Raw genomic sequence first — 25026 nt, forward strand, 5'->3', positions numbered from 1 at the left:
TTACTTTCAGTTATATTCAATGAGTAGGAAACATAAATGTATACATCTGTTGGTCCTGAGCCTGCAACTGCTTAGGTACATGCATAACTCAACTCTCATCCTATGACTAATGCAGGTGTTTAAATATTCACAGGATCAGGGCCATATGTTATCCCAAAATGAGCATATGGAAAACACTTTTTACCTGACATAATCATCAAACACACATGCAACATTCCAACTCTAAATGACAGAACAAAAGCAAAATAGTAGAAGAGAAAACACTAGGTAGCAGAAATGCCACTTACCACAGCATGTGACAGAAGCGAAGGCATGTAGCACCCTGTGATGTGATGCTCCAGAAATGGCAAAGGATCACCCATTCTTTGGATAATGAAAACATCCATCGTTACATTAGATAGGATCAAATTATTTTATAAGGTATATAAACCCTCATGCCTCAGGTCATCAGCTAATCACTAGCAGGGGCTAGGGAGGAACTTTTCCATGTGCAAATTATTCCGTAATTGTCCATTATGAGATTTCTTGCTGCTTCCACTGACATATACTTAGAAATATTGGGCCAACATGGATATGCCTACACTCAGATTGTTTACAATTTTAATTAACTGACAGTTAGCTCAAGGTAGTTACCACATTTGGACTATGCCTGGACCAAACACTGGGGAATGTCCATGTTAGCTTTTACAAACATATTAAGTGAAAATCACTAGTGAAGACAAGCCCTTTCGGAGAAGTGTATCTGGGCTCATATGGACCATCGATCTGATTGGGTAGTGCAATTCCTATGTTTCTCAGATGTTTTTTTTTTTTATGGCATGAAGTGAAAGTAAGAAATTAAGTATTATGGCATGAAGTGAAAGTAAGAAATTGAATTGAACTCATAGTTGCTCTTCCAAATGTAAAGGCAATATAACTCCCCGTTTTTGTTTTGTCTGGTGCATGTTGGTTTTCTTCACTTCTCTTGGGGATAGGTGAATGGGACAGAAGAGAGTGATTAGTAGAATAGCTGTGTAATAAACAGAAGGCTTGGATGCTTGATGCATATGTGTTATTCATAAAGACCAGTAAAACAAAACAGACCATGGGAACTGGGGATTGTGTTTTACTTTTTATTTTTTAATTAATCTCTAGTCCTGGTGAGAAATATTCTGAATAGGGGATTTCTCACATTATGATCTGCCCAATCATATATATCTGAGCTGTTTCCTGATAGAAAAATTGAGCTGGGAGTCTAGGAGCATTTGACTTAGTGATGACATTTGATTACCATCTGGAGATCTGTGTTTGGGGCTGGTCCTTCATTCCTGACATGGCAAAAGCTAAGAGCACTGTAAAGAGAAAATGCCCTCAACCTAGGGAGGAAGCACCTTGTAGCACTTTGCAACAATCTCTCTGGCTGATTTGAGAACAGCCCTGATAATCTCTGGAGGGAGCCAGGACCACTCCTCAAAGTCTGGAAGAATAGTCATTGCATTCTGAAGAAAAGCTGGAAAGACCCCTTTCGGGGAGGAATAAAGTGAAAAATTACAACCACAAAGCAACATTCACAGCTATCAACCCCCTCAAGTGCCCCTAGTTTTACCTGCATTCCACCTGTTCAGTAGCACTTCATTTTGCCTGCTCATCCTACCTCTAAACTGGAGGGTACTACGAGCTCATCATTCTCAGAAGTATTTACATTCCTACTCCACAGAAGTTATATTGGTAGGAAGTACATCACAGAGTCTAAGGGTATGTCTACACTACGAAATTAGTTCGAATTTATAGAAGCCGGTTTTATTGAAATCGGTTGTATACAGCCGATTGTGTATGTCCACACATAAAATGCTCCAGGTGCTCTAGTCGGCAGACCGCGTCCACAGTACGAGGCTAGCGTCGACTTCCGGAGCATTGCACTATGGGTAGCTATCCCACAGCTATCCCACAGTTCCCGCAGTCTCCGCCGCCCCTTGGAATTCTGGGTTGAGATCCCAATGCCCGGATGATGCAAAACAGTGTCGCGGGCGGTTCTGGGTACATGTCGTCAGGCCCCTCCCTCCCCCGTCACAGCAACGGCAGACAATAGATTCGCGCCTTTTTATCTGGGTTACCTGGGTTACCTGTGCAGACAACATGGAGCCCGCTCAGCACAGCTGAGCTCACCGTCACCATATGTCCTCTTGGTGCCGGCAGACGTGGGACTGCATTGCTACACAGCAGCAGCTGCTAACTGCCTTTTGGCGGTAGACGGTGCAGTAGACTGGTAGCCTTCATCGGCGATCTGGGTGCTGGCAGCCGTGGGGCTTGCCTTTTGGCAGTAAATGGTGTATTATGACTGTTAGCCGGCCTATTACAAGTCGGGTCATCGCACGTTAGCAGAGTCTTCCCCGAGCAGCCGATTGTGCAATAGGCCTGAAGACCATCGTCATACACCGCCCCGTATTTGCTGCCAAGCACCCAGAAAGATGCCGAGGGCTATCAGTCACGCTGCACCGTCGTCTTAAGATGTAAAAAAATAGATTTTCTCTGTATTCATTTGCTTCCCCCTCCCTCCGTCAAATCAACGGCCTGCTAAACCCAGGGTTTTCAGTTTAATCTTTGGGGGGGACCAGTCTGTGACAGTTGTTTGTGTCTCTCCCTGATGCACAGCCACCGTTCTTTATTTTAATTCCCTGTGCCTGTACGCCATGTCGTCACTCGGCCCCCCTCCCTCCTTCCCCTAGGCCGTCAGATACTACGTTTGCGCCACAGCTCGAGCCGAGAAGCGGTTCGCGCCTTTTCTTTGAATTCTGGGTTGAGATCCCAATGCCCGGATGATGCAAAACAGTGTCGCGGGCGGTTCTGGGTACATGTCGTCAGGCCCCTCCCCCCTCGTCACAGCAACGGCAGACAATAGATTCGCGCCTATTTACCTGGGTTACCTGTGCAGACAACATACCACGGCAAGCATGGAGCCCGCTCAGCTCAGCTGAGCTCACCGTCACCATATGTCCTCTGGGTGCCGGCAGACGTGGGACTGCATTGCTACACAGCAGCAGCTGCTAACTGCCTTTTGGCGGTAGACAGTGTAGCATGAGTGATAGCCGTGGGGCTGGCAGCCGTAGTGCTGCATTGCACCAGCCCCTTCCAGGCGATGGTATATTATGACTGGTACCCATCGTCGTCATACTGGTATGGCTGTCAATCATGGCCACCTGGGCAGACATGCTACTGTTTTGATGATGACGGGTTACCAGTCATAATATACTATTTTCTGCCAATTGCCCAGTATTGTCTGCTAAGCACCCAGAAGAGGCCGAGGGCGATGCTGGGTGCTGGCGGACGTGGGGCTGGCAGACGTGGGGCTGCATTGCTACACAGCAGCAGCCCCTTGCCTTTTGGCAGATGATGGTATTTTATGATTGGTAACCATCATCGTCATATTGGTATGGCTGTCACTCATGCTGCAGCGTCGGCTGCCACCTTAAGATGTAAAAAATAGATTTGTTCTGTGTTCATTTGCTTCCCCTTCCTCCGTGAAATCAACGGCCTGCTAAGCCCAGGGTTTCCAGTTTAATCTTTGGGGGCACCATTCTGTGTGACAGTTGTTTGTGTTTCTCCCTGTTCCTGTACCTGTACGCCATGTCGTCACTCGGCCCTCCCTCCCTCCCTCCCTCCCGCCCTCCTTCTCCTGGTCCATCAGATACTACTTTCGCGCCTTTTTTCTGACCAGGCGCCCTAGCTAGCACTGGGATCATGGAGCCCGCTCAGATCACCGCGGCAATTATGAGCACTATGAACACCACGCGCATTGTCCTGGAGTATATGCAGAGCCAGAACATGCCAAGGCGAAACCCGGACCAGGCGAGGAGGCGATTGCAGCGCGGCGACGAGAGTGATGAGGAAATTGACATGGCCATAGACCTCTCACAAGGCACAGGCCCCAGCAATGTGGAAATCATGGTGTTACTGGGGCAGGTTGATACCGTGGAACGCCGATTCTGGGCCCGGGAAACAAGCACAGACTGGTGGGACCGCATCGTGCTGCAGGTATGGGACGATTCCCAGTGGCTGCGAAACTTTCGCATGCGTAAGGGCACTTTCATGGAACTTTGTGACTTGCTTTCCCCTGCCCTGAAACGCCAGGATACCAAGATGAGAGCAGCCCTCACAGTTGAGAAGCGAGTGGCGATAGCCCTGTGGAAGCTTGCAACGCCAGACAGCTACCGGTCAGTCGGGAATCAATTTGGAGTGGGCAAATCTACTGTGGGGGCTGCTGTGATCCAATTTGCCAGGGCAATGAAAGACCTGGTGATAGCAAGGGTAGTGACTCTGGGCAACGTGCAGTCAATAGTGGATGGTTTTGCTGAAATGGGATTCCCAAACTGTGGCGGGGCCATAGACGGAACCCATATCCCTATCTTGTCACCGGAGCACCAAGCCACCGACTACGTAAACCGCAAGGGGTACTTTTCAATGCTGCTGCAAGCCCTGGTGGATCACAAGGGACGTTTCACCAACATCAACGTGGGATGGCCGGGAAAGGTACATGATGCTCGCGTCTTCAGGAACTCTGCTCTGTTTCGAAAGCTGGAGGAAGGGACTTTCTTCCCGGACCAGAAAGTGACCATTGGGGATGTTGAAATGCCTATCGTGATCCTTGGGGACCCAGCCTACCCCTTAATGCCATGGCTCATGAAGCCGTACACAGGCAGCCTGGACAGGAGTCAGGACCTGTTCAACTACAGGCTGAGCAAGTGCCGAATGGTGGTGGAATGTGCATTTGGACGTTTAAAAGCGCGCTGGCGCAGTTTACTGACTCGCTCAGACCTCAGCGAAAAGAATATCCCCATTGTTATTGCTGCTTGCTGTGCGCTCCACAATATCTGTGAGAGTAAGGGGGAGACCTTTATGGCGGGGTGGGAGGTTGAGGCAACTCGCCTGGCCGCTGATTACGCGCAGCCAGACACCAGGGCGGTTAGAGGAGCACAGCAGGGCGCGGTGCGCATCAGAGAAGCTTTGAAAACGAGTTTTGTGACTGGCCAGGCTACTGTGTGAAACTTCTGTTTGTTTCTCCTTGATGAACCCTCCAACCCCCCCCCCCCGACCCGGTTCACTCTACTTCCCTGTAAACCAACCACCCCACCCCACCCTCCCCTCCCCTCCCGCTTGCAGAGGCAATAAAGTCATTGTTTTTTCACATTCATGCATTCTTTATTAGTTCCTTACAGAGGTAGGGGGATAATTGCCAAGGTAGCTGGGATGGGTGGGGGAGGAGGGATGGAAAAGGACATACTGCATTTTAAAACTTTAACTCTTATTGAAGCCCAGCCTTCTGATGCTTGGGCGATCATCTGGGGTGGAGTGACTGGGTGGACGGAGGCCCCCCCACCGTGTTCTTGGGCGTCTGGGTGAGGAGGCTATGGAACTTGGGGAGGAGGGCTGTTGGTTACACAGGGGCTGTAGCGGCGGTCTCTGCTCCTGCTGCCTTTCCTGCAACTCAACCATACGCTCGAGCATATCACTTTGATGCTCCAGCAGACGGAGCATTGCCTCTTGCCGTCTGTCTGCAAGCTGACGCCACCTATCGTCTTCAGCCCGCCACCTCTCCTCTCGTTCATGTTGGGCTTTTCTCATCTCCGACATTGACTGCCTCCACGCATTCTGCTGTGCTCTATCATCGTGGGAGGACATCTGCAGCTCCGTGAACATCTCGTCCCTCGTCTTACGTTTTCTCTTTCTAATGTTCACGAGCCTCTGCGAAGGAGAAACATTTGCAGCTGGTGGAGGAGAAGGGAGAGGTGGTTAAAAAAGACACATTTTAGGGAACAATGGGTACACTCTTTCATTACAAGGTCGCATATTTCGGCTTGCAGGCAGCCATCGTAGGCCACAGTGTTTTGGCTATTTTAACCTTCTTAGCATGCGGGAAAGGTTGCAAACAGCAGCGCATTTCCCATATCAAGGATGAATTGGGTTGTCCATTTAAAATGGGGTTTCAATGTAAAAGGAGGGGGCTGCGGTTTCCCGGTTAACATGCGGCACAAACACAAGTAAAGCCCCCCCCTCCCCCCACACGATTCTCTGGGATGATCACTTCACCCCTCCCCCCCACCGCGTGGTTAACAGCGGGGAACATTTCTGATCAGAATAGCAGGAACGGGCGCCTCTGAATGTCCCCCTTAATAAAATCACCCCATTTCAACCAGGAGAGCTTTCTGGAGATGTCCCTGGAGGATTTCCGCTCCATCCCCATACACGTTAACAGACTTGCTTGCTTTTTTTTTGTAATGTTTACAAATATTTACAAAGTTACACTCACCAGAGGTCTCCTGTGTGCCCTGAGGGTCTTGGGTGAGTTCGGGGGTTACTGGTTCCAGGTCCAGGGTCACAAACATATTCTGGCTGTTGGGGAAAACGGTTTCTCCGCTTCCTTGCTGCTGTGAGCTACCTACAGTACCTCCATCGTCATCTTCCTCGTTCCCCGAACCGTCTTCCCTGTGTGTTTCTCCAGTGAGAGAGTCATAGCACACGGTTGGGGTAGTGGTGGCTGCACCCCCTAGGATCGCATGCAGCTCCGCGTAGTAGCGGCAAGTTTGCGGCTCTGCCCCGGACCTTCCGTTTGCTTCTCTGGCTTTGTGGTAGGCTTGCCGTAGCTCCTTAATTTTCACGCGGCACTGCTGTGTGTCCCTGTTATGGCCTCGGTCCTTCATGGCCTTGGAGATCTTTTCTAATACTTTTCCATTTCTTTTACTGCTACGGAGTTCAGCTATCACTGCTTCATCTCCCCATATGGCGAGCAGATCTCGTACCTCCCGTTCGGTCCATGCTGGAGCTCTTTTGCGATCCTGGGAGGACTCCATGACGGTTACCTGTGCTGATGAGCTCTGCGTGGTCACCTGTGCTCTCCACGCTGGGCAAACAGGAAATGAAATTCAAACCTTCGCGGGTCTTTTCCTGTCTACCTGGTCAGTGCATCTGAGTTGAGAGCGCTGTCCAGAGCGGTCACAATGAAGCACTGTGGGATAGCTCCCGGAGGCCAATAACATCGAATTCCGTCCACACTACCCCAATTCCGACCCGCAAAGGCCGGTTTTATCGCTAATCCCCTCGTCGGAGGTGGTGTAAAGAAACCGGTTTAAAGGGCCCTTTAAGTCGAAAGAAAGGGCCTCGTTGTGTGGACGTGTCCAGGCTTAATTCGGTTTAACGCTGCTAAAGTCGACCTAAACCCGTAGTGTAGACCAGGCCTCAGTAATCAGTTGTGAGATTGTTCCTGGAAATATTTCCTAGAGTAGCATAAAAATGTAGCAGTCCCCACATGTATTGTGTCCATGGGGCAAGATAGAGCATAACTATGGTTCCACAGACATCCCTGTCCTGGTTCTCCATTTAATAGAGTTGTTCTCTGTCAGCTTAATGCTTTGGTTACACTGACATCTAGTGGATTGTCAAAATACACACACACACACAAATTTCAATTATGTTTCCAAAATCTCACATTTACCCAACAGACCAAAACTGCTCCTTCAAGGATGCACTGATCTCCTATATAAATACTTATTTAGTGGAACAGTTAAAAATGATAGAGCCAAGTTTTCATGTATCAGTTGTGATTGGCTCTTCTTCTTCTTTATATTACACAAGTACCTAGATCAAGGACGGGCAAACTTTTTGGCCTGAGGGCCACATTGGGTTTCCGAAATTGTATGGAGGGCCACTTAGGGGAGGCTGTGCCTCCCCAGACAACCAGGCATGGCCCGACCCCTATCCAACGCCCCCTGCTTCTTGCCCCCAACGGCCTCCCCGGGACTCCAGCGCCATCCACCGCCCTCCCCCCCCCGGTCCCTGTCCAGACACCCCCCCCAGAACCCCTGCCCCATCCATCCCTCCCTGTCCCCCCGCCCCTGACTGCCCTCCCGGGACTCCTGCCCCATCCAACCACCCCTTCTCCCTGACCATCCCTGGAACCCCTGCCCCTGCCCCTGACTGCCCCACCACTGTCCCATCCAACCCCCTCTCCTTCCTGACTGCCCCCCCGGAACCCCTGCCCGCACTGGTGGCTGGCAATGCTACAGCTGCACCACCCAGAGCAGCAGGACATGCAGCCGTGCCGCCCAGCTGGAGCCAGCCACACCAGCACGCAGCACAGAGCACTGGGTCAGGCTACGGCTCTGCAGCTGCACTGCCCGGCAAGAGCTCGCAGCCCCGCCACCCAGAGCATTGTGCTGGCAGCGCAGTGAGCTGAGGCTGCGGGGGAGGGGGAATAGCAGAGGACAGGCTGGGGGCTAGCCTAAGGAGCTAGGGCCAGGAGCTCAGGGGCCGGGCAGGAGGGGCCCGCGGGCCGTAATTTGCCTACCTCTGACCTAAAGGACCCAACTACAACTGGGTCTTCATTGCTTTTGCTGCTTTTCACACACAGTGTAAATGACAATCTTGCCCCAAAGAGCTATATGTAATGTAGTGAGTCACTTCACCCCCAACACATCCGTAACTTGGCTGCTTATGCTTCCTGAGTGCAAGAGAAGAGGTTGTTAACAGTGGGCCTGATCCACTGACTTCAATGAGCTTTGCTTCAGGCTCATGTTGGCAGTGCTGTACGTTCCAAAGGAAATGTGGGGTGGGACCATGACTACCCACCAGTACTGCCACACAACAGTTAGCACTGGTTAGCTACAAGGTGGAGTGAAAGCTACACGTTTTGTATAGTAGACAGTGCTACTAAACATGGTCCCCACACACCCTTGTAATAATAATAAATTAATACCTAGATTTTATACAATTCTTTTCATCAGTAGCTCTCAATGCACTTTACAAGGGAAGTCAGTATCAGTATCCCCATTTTACAGGTTGGGAAACTGAGGAACAGAGAGATGAAGTGATTTTCCCCAGCAGACCAGTGGCAGAACCAGAAATAGAATGCAGGTCTCCTGAGGCCCCAGTCCAATGCTCTAACCACTAGAACACACACCAAGCATTATGCACAGAACCTTACACCTCAGTGCACGTCCTTTGGTGCACTACGGGCGCTTGACCCCTCATGCACACATGTTTATCACTGCTCCACTGGCTTTCAAACACCAAAATGTAGCCCCTAAAGTAACATTTTCAGTCTGCAACCATGACACTAGGGTTACCAACCCTTCAGGATTGTCCTGGAGTCTCCAGGACTTTACGATTAATCTTTAGTTAAATATTATGTCATGTGATGAAATCTCCAGCAATACGTCCACCCAAAATTGGCAACCCTACATGACACTGTTCTTTTAAATGCAAGTGTGATACTGAGGCAGCAAGGGTTAGACAACCAGTAGGCTAAATAACCCAAAATCAACCTTTAAGGATATATTACGGAAGTATTGAAGTGGTAAACAGGGCCATTCCTTGTAGACGGTTATCAAACCCATGTTAAATGGATGAGATTTCTGTACTGTTAGAGAATTAGAGGTAAATACTAATTGTATTTGTCTTTGTTTATCTGTATCTTATTAGATGATAACAATGTAACCAGATTAGTTTATGGATGCTAATTCCCTGGCATGTCTTAATTACAATATATTATGCATGCGGATGGTTCAGTTAACCTTAAGATCAAAGATATAAGATATTGCAGGAAATAATATTACTTACATTGTCTTCATCTTAAATTGTCTGTTCCATAATGGAATGCCTTGATATTCTGAATGGATAATTGCCTTATGTTAATTAATACTACTAGTTTACCTATGTATACATAGGGAATAGGAGGTTTACTTCAAAGCAACAATGTATAGTACTTACAAGGAATGCCTGCTGTATTATCAGCTGTCAAGAGGCTATCCTAGCCTGCCAGAGATCTATAAAAGAACTCTAGGGCCTGATCTGCTTGTACTTGGTCAGGGGAAGTTTAAGTTACAAGACTGAGGTCTCCCGCTCCAGTCTGGATTACACTGCTATTTTTCATGGAAGAATTTAAACAGACTCTGCACATGGATTGCCTGTTTGGACTATAACCTAATGAACTGATTCTGGAAGGATTTTATACAACTCACCATCTCTGCTATGAAACTGACCTAAGAACTTTATTTATACATATCTCTATATATAATGATCTTTAATCACATTACTCTCTCTCTTAGATCGTTAATAAGAATTGGCTTTAAATGTGTATTTAGGTAAGATCTGAAATATACATTAACCTGGTGGGTAATGTGTCCAATATTTTAGGATTGATAGAACTTTATATATGTAATCCTCACCATATTTGACTTGGCTGTTTGGGTGGGAGCCCAAGGCTGGATTGCTTAAGGGAAACTGTATTTTTGGGCTTCTTGGTAACCAGTAAGATATTGCTGGCTTGGTGAATCTAAGTATTAGAATAAACTACCAGTTTAGGGGATCGTCCACCCCATTCTTTGCAGTTTGCCCTCTTTGAGCATTCTCAGTGTGGCCCCTCTACCAACCATGCTCACAGCAAGTAAATCTGTTTCTAGAAGTGTCAGATTTTTAATCTAGTCCTTTGTGTTTTTCAGACAAACTTTAAACAAATGTCATTACTTTAATTTTGTAAAAGTCTCAAAAGGTTCCCCCCTAATACTCTCCAGTTATACTAGGAATCATTTTACTTTATACTAATATGCACAATAATCTTATGTCATTTGTTCTTGTCTGAATCTTCGTATTGCATATGAGCCTGATCCTGCAATGAGCTCTGTGCAGGTGGACCCCAGGCCCATTCAGAGCACCATTGATTTCAACAGGGGCTTCATACATGTGCAGAGGTCCACTTATATGGAGCTCATTACAGAATCAAGGCCTGTACTAATATACTAAGTATATTATATAATTAGTAAGTAACATAGAGTTTGATTTTGCATCTATCAACTGATCTCTTCTCTTTACTGTCTCATGGATGAGTTGTCATTTGCATGCTGTATTATAATATACTAGAAATGTGAGATGGAAAAGAGCTATTGATCATTGCCATCATCACTATTATTTTCAAGTGTCCTGCACAGCGCTAGGTGCCCCAGACACAAAGGCATAGTCCTCCCCCAGAGTGCTTACAGCCTAAATTTGACATGCCAAGAAGTGACAGTCATAGAGGGACAAAAAAGGAAGATGGGGAGTGGAAGGACAGGAGTTATAATAACAGCCGTGCGTGTTCATCCAATCCATCTCCCTGTGAAGTCAGGATTGCTGCCTACAGTACATTTCTCAATCCTGTAAGGATAAGGCCTTTTCCTGTGTCCATATTGTAAGGTCTGAGGCCTTTGTCTGCAGCCATATTAGGAGAACAGCAGCCATGAGCTAAAAAGCAGAACGTCACATCCCACATTCCATCTAAATTACATTAAAACAATGTAATATCAGCCTGTTGAGAAGGCGATCCTGTCCTAACAGTATCCACCATCACCAGATAAACATATAAATCTTAAGATGGTTAAAGAAAACTTTGTCTGATAGCATTAGATCTGACAAGAAATCAACACTTATGATTGTAAAATCTATACTTCTATTGTTTTGCCTTTATGGTCCCCACTTCTCTGTTGTTTATCTGTGTGGTCTCTGTCTGGTTCTTTGATTGTTTCTGTCTGTTGCATAACTAATTTTGCTAGGTATAAATCAATGAAGGTGGTGGGGTATGATTGGTTAAATAATTGTTTTACAATATGTTAGGATTGGTTAGAAAATTGTTTAATAAAATTTAGTAAAATGATTGGTTAAGGTATAGCTAAGCAGGACTCAAGTTTCACCATATAAACTGGAGTCCAAAAGGAAGTTCTTGGGAACCAACTCCAGGACACAGCCCGAAGATCAGAGCTGCCAGACCTAAACACCCTGCCAACCACACCGTGCAGTGCAGAATCTGGAGTCCCGCAGGCGACCTGATCCTGACTGGCCATCAAGAAAAGTCCATTTGCCTTATTGGGAGTCGTGAGCATTGTATGCTTAGCGTGTGCATTCAGTTTTGGTGATTGTTAATAAAGAGAGGTTAAGTAGGATATTACTGTATAAGGCTCTTTCACTGGTAAAAGACCTCACAAACTCGCAGAGTGTAAGGTTACGCCCTGAGCCCACGGAAGGGTAAGGGTGGGTGCCTAAATTAATAGGGTTATGCTTTGAGCCACACAAGGGTAAAGGTGGGTTCCCTAGAGTATAAGGTTATGCCATGTGCCCTAGGAACTCCTAGGAATGGGGTAAAGGGGGATGCCCCTGGAGTGTGCAAGGAAAAGAGAATTTTGTGTGGGTAACAATCCCGCCACACAGTTCTCGTGTTCCTCTTCCCTCTACCAATACAACTCCTGTTGGAGAACAGTAGATGGAACACTTGCAACTACAGTGTGGGGCAGTAGAAGTTCATGCTGCGAAAAGTAACATTAATTCCTACTCAGATATCCATGGCGTAACATTCTATACTTCAGGGCAGTGCCCTATAACCCCCATATTCCTCATTTATACATAATTGTGATCTTGCATATAAAGCATGCCATGTAAGGTATCAGGGGAAAAGTTACAATCCGCTGAAAGTCATTGTTCTATCTAAATATGTATATCATTAGTGCATATGAAGTTATGAAATTGTGTTTTATGGTTGTGAGTACAAAATGCTGTAAGCTGGGTAATCGGCCAGATATTAGCTCCCCAGAGACAACAGCAAGGAAAGTAACCAACATCCAGGAGGGTGTCAAACCATCAACAGCCATTCTCCAGCAAGGGAGTTACAATTCAATGACTCACCTGCATAAGGCCACACCAAGTGAATTTCTCAACCTTGCCCGGGGACAAGCAATACCCCCCCAGATATGCCAGGACTTGTGTTCTCCAAGCACATGGACTAAGGGTATAAAACAGAACACAGTGACCCCGTGCTTGGCCTTTTCTCCTCCCCCCACCTATGCTGCGATCAACGAGGACATTCAGAAGACTGAAGACTCCAACAGAGGAGACTGGCCCAGGTTTCAAGGGTGAAACCTGTGTACTATGAACTGCAATATTCAGTGGGGTGGAAAAAACTGCTTAATTTCAATGTTGCCCAGTCTAATAGGGTTGAGAGTTTAGACTGCGTGCTTATACTTTATTTGATTTTGGTAACCACTCTGCCATTTTACCTATCACTTATAATCACTTAAAATCTATCTTTTGTAGTCCATAAACTTGTTTTACTGTTTATCTTTACCAGTGAGTTTGCCTGAAGTGTTTGGTAAATCTGCTCAGGTTAACAAAGGCTGGTGTATATCCACTTTCCATTGATGAAGTGGTGAACCAATTAATAAACTTGCATTGCTTGTCTTGAGCAGTGCAAGATGGTGTATTACTGAGGTACAAGGCTCGGAGCTGTGGGGATTCAGCTGGTGCCTTTCTCTGTGTGATTTATGAGTGGCTCTGGGAGCATTCATGCAATCTAGCTGGGTATGGGGCTCCACATGCAGTTGTGCTGAGTGATAACAGTGCCAGGAGGGGTTTGCTGCTTGTCTCTAGCAAAGCATTGTGAAAAACAGCCCAGGCTGGAGAGTTAAGGGGGCACAGCGGTCCCACAGTCCCAGGCTATACCCTGGGGATCCCATCACACATGGTTTCTAGATGGAAGCACATTGTAGGGAACAGCTGTTGCCTGACTCTCTCCTCTCCTGTCCCCAAATTTCCATGGTGCCATAACTGCACAGAGCTCATAGAATGGAGTATGGGAAGGGGGAGTATGTAATGGAGCTGGCCCTACACCTTTTATGGCCTCTCACCTTGTTACCCCCAGGTTAGAGCCCCATCTGTTCATTTTGGCAGAGGGGAAAATATAGCCCTGTGCATTTTTATATATCTACAGAAACAAATGGCCTGATCTGCATGACTAATGACTTTGATCATTAAAACACAAAGAATTTTAAATATCTGTTTTATTTTTCCACTGCTCATGCTACTTGTTCAGTTTTTGTATTTTTCTCAGCGAAGACAATGAAAATAAACTAGTCCATTTTTTACCAAATTTACCTTCAGATTTTCATGCACAGCGATTCTCAAACCCTGGTCCACGGACAACTTCTATTCTGCAGAGTGCTGGCTGGCTGGCTGTGAATGGCTGGCTGGTCACAAGGGGCTGGCTCTTCCTCTCATTTCCAGCTGCTAAACTACCTTTAAAAAAATACTAATACATAAATACTTTCTCAATATGTCTTTTTCATGTAAGCAATTGCTGCAGTTGCCACAGGGATGTTATGTGATCATGGATGGGGAGAGGAGGCACAAATGGCAGGAGCTGTGGTCCACACTATTAAGAATGTGAGAACCCCTGCGCTAGTACAGTGCTGGGGTTACAAACACTGCAGAAAGTTTTGTTTTTTAAATCTGTTTCCATTGAATTTAAACTGAATCTAATGGTCTTAGCTGTTGTAAAAGCCTTGAGTCTCATGGCCTCCTGCTCTTCAGGTCATGCCCCCACTTCTAACACACACCAGAAGAAGGGCTGCTTATATTTATAAACATTTAAGTTATGAAATACTTATAGTACAAATGTTTATAATTATTATTCAGTGAATGTTGCTTTTTATGTGCCAGATCCAACGTGCACGGAGGTTAATGGAAGGACTCTGGACACACTCCTGTAGACTTTAATGGATGGTGACCTATACACTTAAAAACAACTCTTTATATATCTTTACATCCCTCATGCTCCTCCCAAAACTAAAAGGCACCTCTCCTGACCAAGGCCAACAAAACAAATTTTGAGTTTATCAGCCAAGCCATTTTGTATGTGGACAAAAAAGTTTTGAAAAGTAAATGTAAAGGATGGTTTCACAATACCATAGCCTTAAAACTCTTTTGTCTGATTTTTTTTTATCAGACTTCCCAGAAAAACTCTATTCTGGGATGAGACAAGGAATACAAAATTTCAGGAAGATCAGTTTCTTCTTGGAAAAGTTAAGTGCAGGGAGTCGGGGAGAAGGAGGACTTGAATACTGTGCTGATAACAAGGGACTAGCTTTAATCTGTACTGATTTCCATTCATAGATCTCAGTTACTTTCAACCCCCATTTTTCTGAGCATTTAAAGCCCAGTCTTTCAAATAGGGTTGCCAGATGTTGGGTTTTCAACCAAAATGTCCGATTGAAAAGGGAAACTGACAGACACTAAAAGTCTGGTTACCTGCAGTAACTGGCCTCTGCCACGGGGTGGGGGTGTGGGAAGAGCAGGAGCTGCTGCTGGAGCCTGGAGGAGCAGCCCTGCTTAGCAGCTGCCGCTCTTCCCATGCCCCAGCCAGCTGGAGAGAACTGGCTGGCTCCCAGAGTCATCAAAGTAGGTACCAGCAGGGATGCAGGAACAATCTGTATAGTGCGGGTGCTGAGAGCCATTGAACCAAACTGTAAACCCTGGATTCGCTGGAAACCACTTCAAGCCAGGGGGTGCTGCAGCACCGCCCCACACCCCTAGTTCCAGCACCTGTGGGTACCAGTGCCATCCGGGGGAGGGGGAGTAACCTGTCTACCTCCCTCCACCCCATTGTGCCCTGATTTCCCCACCTCAGCCCCTCGCTCTAGGGACGGACCCTCCCCCACCATCCTGCTGTGCCCCAATTTCCCCACACCCTTGTTCCAGGGACTGACCCCTGCCATGCCCCGCTGTGCCCTGATGGGGCAGGCAGGTAGGCTCCCCCCATTTCAGTTCTGCAGGTGGCAGGTGAGTCCCAGGGAATGGGGGAGCGAGTACCGGAGGAGGATGGACAGGTGGGGCAGGACGTCAGAGGAAGAGGATGGGCTTGGGGGAAGGGGTGGGGCAGGGGTGTTCAGGTTTCAGGGATTAGAAAGATGGCAACCCTACTTTTAAACACTGACTATTATGTAAAATTAGCTATTAAATCCATATTTAGAGACATAAGTGGCCTGATCTATAGAGGCAATGAGCAACCACAACTCCCATTTGATCAGTGGCAGCTATAGGGATTCAACCCCTGAAAGTAGGGCCACTTTTATCTATGTATTCAAGTTTGAGAACTTTAGCCTAACTGACTTTCAGAAAGTCTCAGAGTGACAGCACTAGGAATAAAACCCTGATCCTCTCACTCTCACTACACTATAGTCTCTACAGGAACATGCTGCCTCCGCTGAGGTTTGAAAAACAATGACACGTTATATTACAAAAAATAGTTTCAGCAAAATGGAGATAAATCAACAGTAGAAAAAGGGCTTGAAAGCAGCGTTCAATCAGCAAAGATACATACATTTGCTAAAGTGAAAGGTGATGGTAAAATGCCCTCAAGCAGAGCAAGTGCATACATACTCAGCAGCTTTCAGGCCCTGTCTTTATCAAGAACTGTTTTGCACAATGGCAACTTTGCTGAAAGTTTGTTTGTTTGTTTTTTCCCTCCACCCCTTCCTAGAATCCCATTGTAGAAGAATGTAAGCTAGACTGAGTTGATTGTTTTGGTTACTTCCTCTTCCTGGAATTTGCTTCCTATCCTAGTACCCTAGAATCTCCCTGTCCATAGGCAAAACAGTTTTACTAAGTTTAGACAGTAATTATTGCACCTGTGGTGTGGCTTACGTGAAAGCTATTTACCAAATTATTCTCCAACTAAATATAACAATTTGTTGTTTTTGCAACATGTCACATCCTATAATAGTCAAATCTCATATTTGTTTCTCCAGCATTTATAAATTGTCAGAAGGTGGTGGGGGGAGGGATTTTAATAGTGGGAAATGATTTAAATGGGAGAGAAATTTGACCTTGTAATTTTTTGGTTTGTTGTTAGTGAGTTATATTTAGATTATATTAGTGCCTGCACTTTAGTTATATTTGGATATTAATGTATTTTAAGTTACACTAAAGGCACCTAGAATGAATGGAGATTTATAGGTATGTAAATAAATAAATTGCATTATGTATACAAATGGGACTGTTCTCTGTGGTCTTTTTCTTGGCTTTTCCCAATCTACCTTGCCATGAATTATCCTGATACTACTCTTTTGGAAGGCAAACAACAGGATTTGACCAATATAAAACAGTGTATTTTGCAAAGTGGGGAGAGTTAATCTCTCCCATCAACAGAAGTTGGTCCAATAAACAATATTAACTCACCCACTTTGCCTCTCACATTAGGTATAGCACATTTTAGCACACCACAAGCCATCTGAACGGGTGAAATCTTGGTGATCTCTGAGAGGTGATGGGGATGAAACTGAAACAAATTCCACTGTGACCCTCCAAACAACCAGATTCTCCAATCAGATTTGCGTATAACCACTTGCAACTATTGTAGGGACCAGTAGAAGCTTATCCTGCGAGAAGTATCATTAGTTCCTACTCAGATATCCATGGTTTCGGGATGGAAGCAGGCTGTGGGGAACTGCTGCTGCCTGGCTCTGTCCTCTCCCATCCTCAAATATCCATGAAGCCCTAACTGCACAGAGCTCATACAATGGAGCGCAGGAAGAGGAAATATGTAATGGAGCTGGCCCTACACCTTTTATGGCCTCTCACCTTGTTACCCCCAGGTCTGTTGATTTTGGCAGAGGGGAGAATATAGCCCTGTGCATTTTTGTATATCTACAGAAACAAATGGCCTGACCTGTGTGACTAATAACTTTGATAATTATAACACAAAGAATTTTAAATATCTGTTTTAATTTTCCACTGCTCATGCTGCTTGTTTAGTTTTTGTATTTCTCTCAGTGGAGATAATGAAAACAGTCTAGTCACTTTTTAATTTCATGCACAGCAATTCTCAAACACTGGTCCCTAGACCACTGCTATTCTGCAGAGTGCTGGCTGGCAGTCTGTGAATGGGCGGCTGGTCACAAGGGGGTGGCTTTTCCTCTCATCTCCAGCTGCTAAAGTAATTAAAAGAAAATACTAATACTGTACATAAATACTTGCTCAGTGTGACTCTTTCATGTAAGCAATTGCTGTAGTTGCCACCGGGATGTTATGTGATCATGGATGGGGAGAGGAGGCACAAATGGCAGGAGCTGTGGTCCACACTATAAAGAATGTGAGAACCCCTGCGCTAGCACAATGCTGGGGTTACAAACACTGCAGAAAGTTTTGTTTTTTAAATTGGTTTCCATTGAAATTAAACTGAATTTAATGGTCTTAGCTTTTGTAAAAGCCTTGAGTCTCCTGGTCTCCTGCTCTTCAGGTCATGCCCCCACTTCTCACACAGTCAGGAGCTGGGGTCAGAAGACAGGCTGCTTATGTTAATAAACATTTAAGTTATAAAAAAAACCCTTTCTACTGTAAATATTTATAACTATTATTCAATGAATGTTGCTTTTTATGTGCCAGATCCACCACACGCTGACGTTAACGGTAGGAATCTGGAAGCACTCCCATTGACTTTAATGGGTATTGGATGGTGACCTGTACGCTTAAAAACAACTCTTTATATATCTTTTCTTCAATCATGTGCCTCCCAAAACTAAAAGGCATCTCTCCTCAGCAAGGCCCACAAAACAAATTTTGAGTTCATCAGCCAAGCCATTTTGGATGTGGAAAAGAAGTGCAGGTTGGGGAAGTTTTCAAAATAGCATAGCTTTAAAATGCTTTGACTGGTTTTGTTTTTTTTAATCAAACTTCCCAGACAAATTCTATCCTGGAATGAGAGAAAGAATGCAAAATTTGAGGAAGATCAGTTACTTCTCAGAGGCCTGGTCTACACTACGGGTTTAGGTCGACTTTAGCAGCGTTAAACCGAATTAAGCCTGGACACGTCCACACAACGAGGCCCTTTCTTTCGACTTAAAGGGCCCTTTAAACCGGTTTCTTTACACCACCTCCGACGAGGGGATTAGCGATAAAACCGGCCTTTGCGGGTCGGAATTGGGGTAGTGTGGACGGAATTCGATGTTATTGGCCTCCGGGAGCTATCCCACAGTGCTTCATTGTGACCGCTCTGGACAGCGCTCTCAACTCAGATGCACTGACCAGGTAGACAGGAAAAGACCCGCGAAGGTTTGAATTTCATTTCCTGTTTGCCCAGCGTGGAGAGCACAGGTGACCACGCAGAGCTCATCAGCACAGGTAACCGTCATGGAGTCCTCCCAGGATCGCAAAAGAGCTCCAGCATGGACCGAACGGGAGGTACGAGATCTGCTCGCCATATGGGGAGATGAAGCAGTGATAGCTGAACTCCGTAGCAGTAAAAGAAATGGAAAAGTATTAGAAAAGATCTCCAAGGCCATGAAGGACCGAGGCCATAACAGGGACACACAGCAGTGCCGCGTGAAAATTAAGGAGCTACGGCAAGCCTACCACAAAGCCAGAGAAGCAAACGGAAGGTCCGGGGCAGAGCCGCAAACTTGCCGCTACTACGCGGAGCTGCATGCGATCCTAAGGGGTGCAGCCACCACTACCCCAACCGTGTGCTATGACTCTCTCACTGGAGAAACACACAGGGAAGACGGTTCGGGGAACGAGGAAGATGACGATGGAGGTACTGTAGGTAGCTCACAGCAGCAAGGAAGCGGAGAAACCGTTTTCCCCAACAGCCAGGATATGTTTGTGACCCTGGACCTGGAACCAGTAACCCCCGAACTCACCCAAGACCCTCAGGGCACACAGGAGACCTCTGGTGAGTGTAACTTTGTAAATATTTGTAAACATTACAAAAAAAAAGCAAGCAAGTCTGTTAACGTGTATGGGGATGGAGCGGAAATCCTCCAGGGACATCTCCAGAAAGCTCTCCTGGTTGAAATGGGGTGATTTTATTAAGGGGGACATTCAGAGGCGCCCGTTCCTGCTATTCTGATCAGAAATGTTCCCCGCTGTTAACCACGCGGTGGGGGGGAGGGGTGAAGTGATCATCCCAGAGAATCGTGTGGGGGGAGGGGGGGGCTTTACTTGTGTTTGTGCCGCATGTTAACCGGGAAACCGCAGCCCCCTCCTTTTACATTGAAACCCCATTTTAAATGGACAACCCAATTCATCCTTGATATGGGAAATGCGCTGCTGTTTGCAACCTTTCCCGCATGCTAAGAAGGTTAAAATAGCCAAAACACTGTGGCCTACGATGGCTGCCTGCAAGCCGAAATATGCGACCTTGTAATGAAAGAGTGTACCCATTGTTCCCTAAAATGTGTCTTTTTTAACCACCTCTCCCTTCTCCTCCACCAGCTGCAAATGTTTCTCCTTCGCAGAGGCTCGTGAACATTAGAAAGAGAAAACGTAAGACGAGGGACGAGATGTTCACGGAGCTGCAGATGTCCTCCCACGATGATAGAGCACAGCAGAATGCGTGGAGGCAGTCAATGTCGGAGATGAGAAAAGCCCAACATGAACGAGAGGAGAGGTGGCGGGCTGAAGACGATAGGTGGCGTCAGCTTGCAGACAGACGGCAAGAGGCAATGCTCCGTCTGCTGGAGCATCAAAGTGATATGCTCGAGCGTATGGTTGAGTTGCAGGAAAGGCAGCAGGAGCAGAGACCGCCGCTACAGCCCCTGTGTAACCAACAGCCCTCCTCCCCAAGTTCCATAGCCTCCTCACCCAGACGCCCAAGAACACGGTGGGGGGGCCTCCGTCCACCCAGTCACTCCACCCCAGATGATCGCCCAAGCATCAGAAGGCTGGGCTTCAATAAGAGTTAAAGTTTTAAAATGCAGTATGTCCTTTTCCATCCCTCCTCCCCCACCCATCCCAGCTACCTTGGCAATTATCCCCCTACCTCTGTAAGGAACTAATAAAGAATGCATGAATGTGAAAAAACAATGACTTTATTGCCTCTGCAAGCGGGAGGGGAGGGGAGGGTGGGGTGGGGTGGTTGGTTTACAGGGAAGTAGAGTGAACCGGGTCGGGGGGGGGGGGGTTGGAGGGTTCATCAAGGAGAAACAAACAGAAGTTTCACACAGTAGCCTGGCCAGTCACAAAACTCGTTTTCAAAGCTTCTCTGATGCGCACCGCGCCCTGCTGTGCTCCTCTAACCGCCCTGGTGTCTGGCTGCGCGTAATCAGCGGCCAGGCGAGTTGCCTCAACCTCCCACCCCGCCATAAAGGTCTCCCCCTTACTCTCACAGATATTGTGGAGCGCACAGCAAGCAGCAATAACAATGGGGATATTCTTTTCGCTGAGGTCTGAGCGAGTCAGTAAACTGCGCCAGCGCGCTTTTAAACGTCCAAATGCACATTCCACCACCATTCGGCACTTGCTCAGCCTGTAGTTGAACAGGTCCTGACTCCTGTCCAGGCTGCCTGTGTACGGCTTCATGAGCCATGGCATTAAGGGGTAGGCTGGGTCCCCAAGGATCACGATAGGCATTTCAACATCCCCAATGGTCACTTTCTGGTCCGGGAAGAAAGTCCCTTCCTCCAGCTTTCGAAACAGAGCAGAGTTCCTGAAGACGCGAGCATCATGTACCTTTCCCGGCCATCCCACGTTGATGTTGGTGAAACGTCCCTTGTGATCCACCAGGGCTTGCAGCAGCATTGAAAAGTACCCCTTGCGGTTTACGTAGTCGGTGGCTTGGTGCTCCGGTGACAAGATAGGGATATGGGTTCCGTCTATGGCCCCGCCACAGTTTGGGAATCCCATTTCAGCAAAACCATCCACTATTGACTGCACGTTGCCCAGAGTCACTACCCTTGCTATCACCAGGTCTTTCATTGCCCTGGCAAATTGGATCACAGCAGCCCCCACAGTAGATTTGCCCACTCCAAATTGATTCCCGACTGACCGGTAGCTGTCTGGCGTTGCAAGCTTCCACAGGGCTATCGCCACTCGCTTCTCAACTGTGAGGGCTGCTCTCATCTTGGTATCCTGGCGTTTCAGGGCAGGGGAAAGCAAGTCACAAAGTTCCATGAAAGTGCCCTTACGCATGCGAAAGTTTCGCAGCCACTGGGAATCGTCCCATACCTGCAGCACGATGCGGTCCCACCAGTCTGTGCTTGTTTCCCGGGCCCAGAATCGGCGTTCCACGGTATCAACCTGCCCCAGTAACACCATGATTTCCACATTGCTGGGGCCTGTGCCTTGTGAGAGGTCTATGGCCATGTCAATTTCCTCATCACTCTCGTCGCCGCGCTGCAATCGCCTCCTCGCCTGGTCCGGGTTTCGCCTTGGCATGTTCTGGCTCTGCATATACTTCAGGACAATGCGCGTGGTGTTCATAGTGCTCATAATTGCCGCGGTGATCTGAGCGGGCTCCATGATCCCAGTGCTAGCTAGGGCGCCTGGTCAGAAAAAAGGCGCGAAAGTAGTATCTGATGGACCAGGAGAAGGAGGGCGGGAGGGAGGGAGGGAGGGAGGGCCGAGTGACGACATGGCGTACAGGTACAGGAACAGGGAGAAACACAAACAACTGTCACACAGAATGGTGCCCCCAAAGATTAAACTGGAAACCCTGGGCTTAGCAGGCCGTTGATTTCACGGAGGAAGGGGAAGCAAATGAACACAGAACAAATCTATTTTTTACATCTTAAGGTGGCAGCCGACGCTGCAGCATGAGTGACAGCCATACCAATATGACGATGATGGTTACCAATCATAAAATACCATCATCTGCCAAAAGGCAAGGGGCTGCTGCTGTGTAGCAATGCAGCCCCACGTCTGCCAGCCCCACGTCCGCCAGCACCCAGCATCGCCCTCGGCCTCTTCTGGGTGCTTAGCAGACAATACTGGGCAATTGGCAGAAAATAGTATATTATGACTGGTAACCGTCATCATCAAAACAGTAGCATGTCTGCCCAGGTGGCCATGATTGACAGCCATACCAGTATGACGACGATGGGTACCAGTCATAATATACCATCGCCTGGAAGGGGCTGGTGCAATGCAGCACTACGGCTGCCAGCCCCACGGCTATCACTCATGCTACACTGTCTACCGCCAAAAGGCAGTTAGCAGCTGCTGCTGTGTAGCAATGCAGTCCCACGTCTGCCGGCACCCAGAGGACATATGGTGACGGTGAGCTCAGCTGAGCTGAGCGGGCTCCATGCTTGCCGTGGTATGTTGTCTGCACAGGTAACCCAGGTAAATAGGCGCGAATCTATTGTCTGCCGTTGCTGTGACGAGGGGGGAGGGGCCTGACGACATGTACCCAGAACCGCCCGCGACACTGTTTTGCATCATCCGGGCATTGGGATCTCAACCCAGAATTCAAAGAAAAGGCGCGAACCGCTTCTCGGCTCGAGCTGTGGCGCAAACGTAGTATCTGACGGCCTAGGGGAAGGAGGGAGGGGGGCCGAGTGACGACATGGCGTACAGGCACAGGGAATTAAAATAAAGAACGGTGGCTGTGCATCAGGGAGAGACACAAACAACTGTCACAGACTGGTCCCCCCCAAAGATTAAACTGAAAACCTTGGGTTTAGCAGGCCGTTGATTTGACGGAGGGAGGGGGAAGCAAATGAATACAGAGAAAATCTATTTTTTTACATCTTAAGACGACGGTGCAGCGTGACTGATAGCCCTCGGCATCTTTCTGGGTGCTTGGCAGCAAATACGGGGCGGTGTATGACGATGGTCTTCAGGCCTATTGCACAATCGGCTGCTCGGGGAAGACTCTGCTAACGTGCGATGACCCGACTTGTAATAGGCCGGCTAACAGTCATAATACACCATTTACTGCCAAAAGGCAAGCCCCACGGCTGCCAGCACCCAGATCGCCGATGAAGGCTACCAGTCTACTGCACCGTCTACCGCCAAAAGGCAGTTAGCAGCTGCTGCTGTGTAGCAATGCAGTCCCACGTCTGCCGGCACCAAGAGGACATATGGTGACGGTGAGCTCAGCTGTGCTGAGCGGGCTCCATGTTGTCTGCACAGGTAACCCAGGTAACCCAGATAAAAAGGCGCGAATCTATTGTCTGCCGTTGCTGTGACGGGGGAGGGAGGGGCCTGACGACATGTACCCAGAACCGCCCGCGACACTGTTTTGCATCATCCGGGCATTGGGATCTCAACCCAGAATTCCAAGGGGCGGCGGAGACTGCGGGAACTGTGGGATAGCTGTGGGATAGCTACCCATAGTGCAATGCTCCGGAAGTCGACGCTAGCCTCGTACTGTGGACGCGGTCTGCCGACTAGAGCACCTAGAGCATTTTATGTGTGGACATACACAATCGGCTGTATACAACCGATTTCAATAAAACCGGCTTCTATAAATTCGAACTAATTTCGTAGTGTAGACATACCCAGAGAAGTTAGGTGTTGGGGCAGGACAAGGTAACTTGAATACTGAGTTGATAATGAGGGGTTACCTTCAATCTGTAGTCATTTCTATTCAGAGATCTCAGTTCCTTTCAGCCCCCATCTTAACTGAGTTTAAAGCTCAGTCTTTCAAACACTGGTACACAAAATCCATATGGAGAGGTATAAGTGGTCTGGTCCATGGAGGCAACGAGCAACCACAACTCCCACTTGATCAATGGCAGCTAACTCAACCCCTGAAAGTAGGACCACTTTTATCTAGGTGCTCAAGTTTGAGAACTTTGGCCTAACTGACGTTCAGAAAGCCTCAGGGTGACAGCACTAGGTATAGAAACCTGCTCCTCTCACTCTCTGTACACTATAGTTTCTACAGGAGCATGCTGCCTCCTCTGAGGTTTGAAAGACAATCATGAACCAATGACACATTACGTTACTAAACATACTTTCAGCAAACTGGAGCTAAATCAACAGGAGAAAAAGGGTTTGAAAGGAGCATTCAATTAACAAAGATATAAACTTGCTAAAATAAAAGGTAAAGAATGGTAAATTGGATTCAAGCAGAGCAAGTACTTACATACACAGTAGCTTTCCGGTCCTGTTTTGCTCAATAACTGTTTTGTACAATAGCAACCTTGTAAAAAAACATGTTTTTTGTTGGTTTGTTTTCCCCTCCCCTTCCTGGAATCCCACTATAGAAAGGATATAAACAATGAATGAGTTGATTGTTTTGGTTACTTCCTCCTCCTGGAATTTGCTCCCTGTCATAGTGCTCTAGAATCTGTCTGCCCATGGGTAAAGGGAAGGCAAAACAGTTTTACTGAGTTTAGCCAGTAATCACCGCTGCTGTAGGTGGGTAAGCACCGTAAGTGCAACAGGTTTACAAACTTATTCTCCAACTAAAAAAAAAATCAATTTGTTGTTTATACAACATGTTACATCCTATAATGGCCAACACCAAACTAATCT

General features: G+C 47.3%; 1 protein-coding gene and 1 long non-coding RNA gene across 2 annotated transcripts in view; one reads left to right on the forward strand and one right to left on the reverse strand.

Annotated features, from left to right (window-relative positions):
- The window catches only part of LOC135973011 (uncharacterized), a 43597-nt gene extending 43060 nt beyond the window's left edge, over positions 1 to 537 (reverse strand). The window contains exon 1 of the long non-coding RNA XR_010589687.1: positions 288 to 537. This is a non-coding gene — a long non-coding RNA (uncharacterized LOC135973011). The remainder of the gene's footprint in view (positions 1 to 287) is intronic.
- Positions 538 to 18563: 18026 nt separating this feature from the next.
- Positions 18564 to 20507, forward strand: LOC135973004 (uncharacterized). The gene is made up of 2 exons (XM_065554181.1): positions 18564 to 19495; positions 20038 to 20507. Exons 1-2 carry the CDS (start codon positions 18955 to 18957, stop codon positions 20505 to 20507), a joined length of 1011 nt encoding a protein of 336 aa, XP_065410253.1. The 5' UTR covers positions 18564 to 18954.
- The last annotated feature ends 4519 nt before the right edge of the window (positions 20508 to 25026 follow it).

Source organism: Chrysemys picta, chromosome 8 (assembly GCF_011386835.1).
Source record: "Chrysemys picta bellii isolate R12L10 chromosome 8, ASM1138683v2, whole genome shotgun sequence".
NCBI lineage: Eukaryota > Metazoa > Chordata > Testudines > Emydidae > Chrysemys > Chrysemys picta.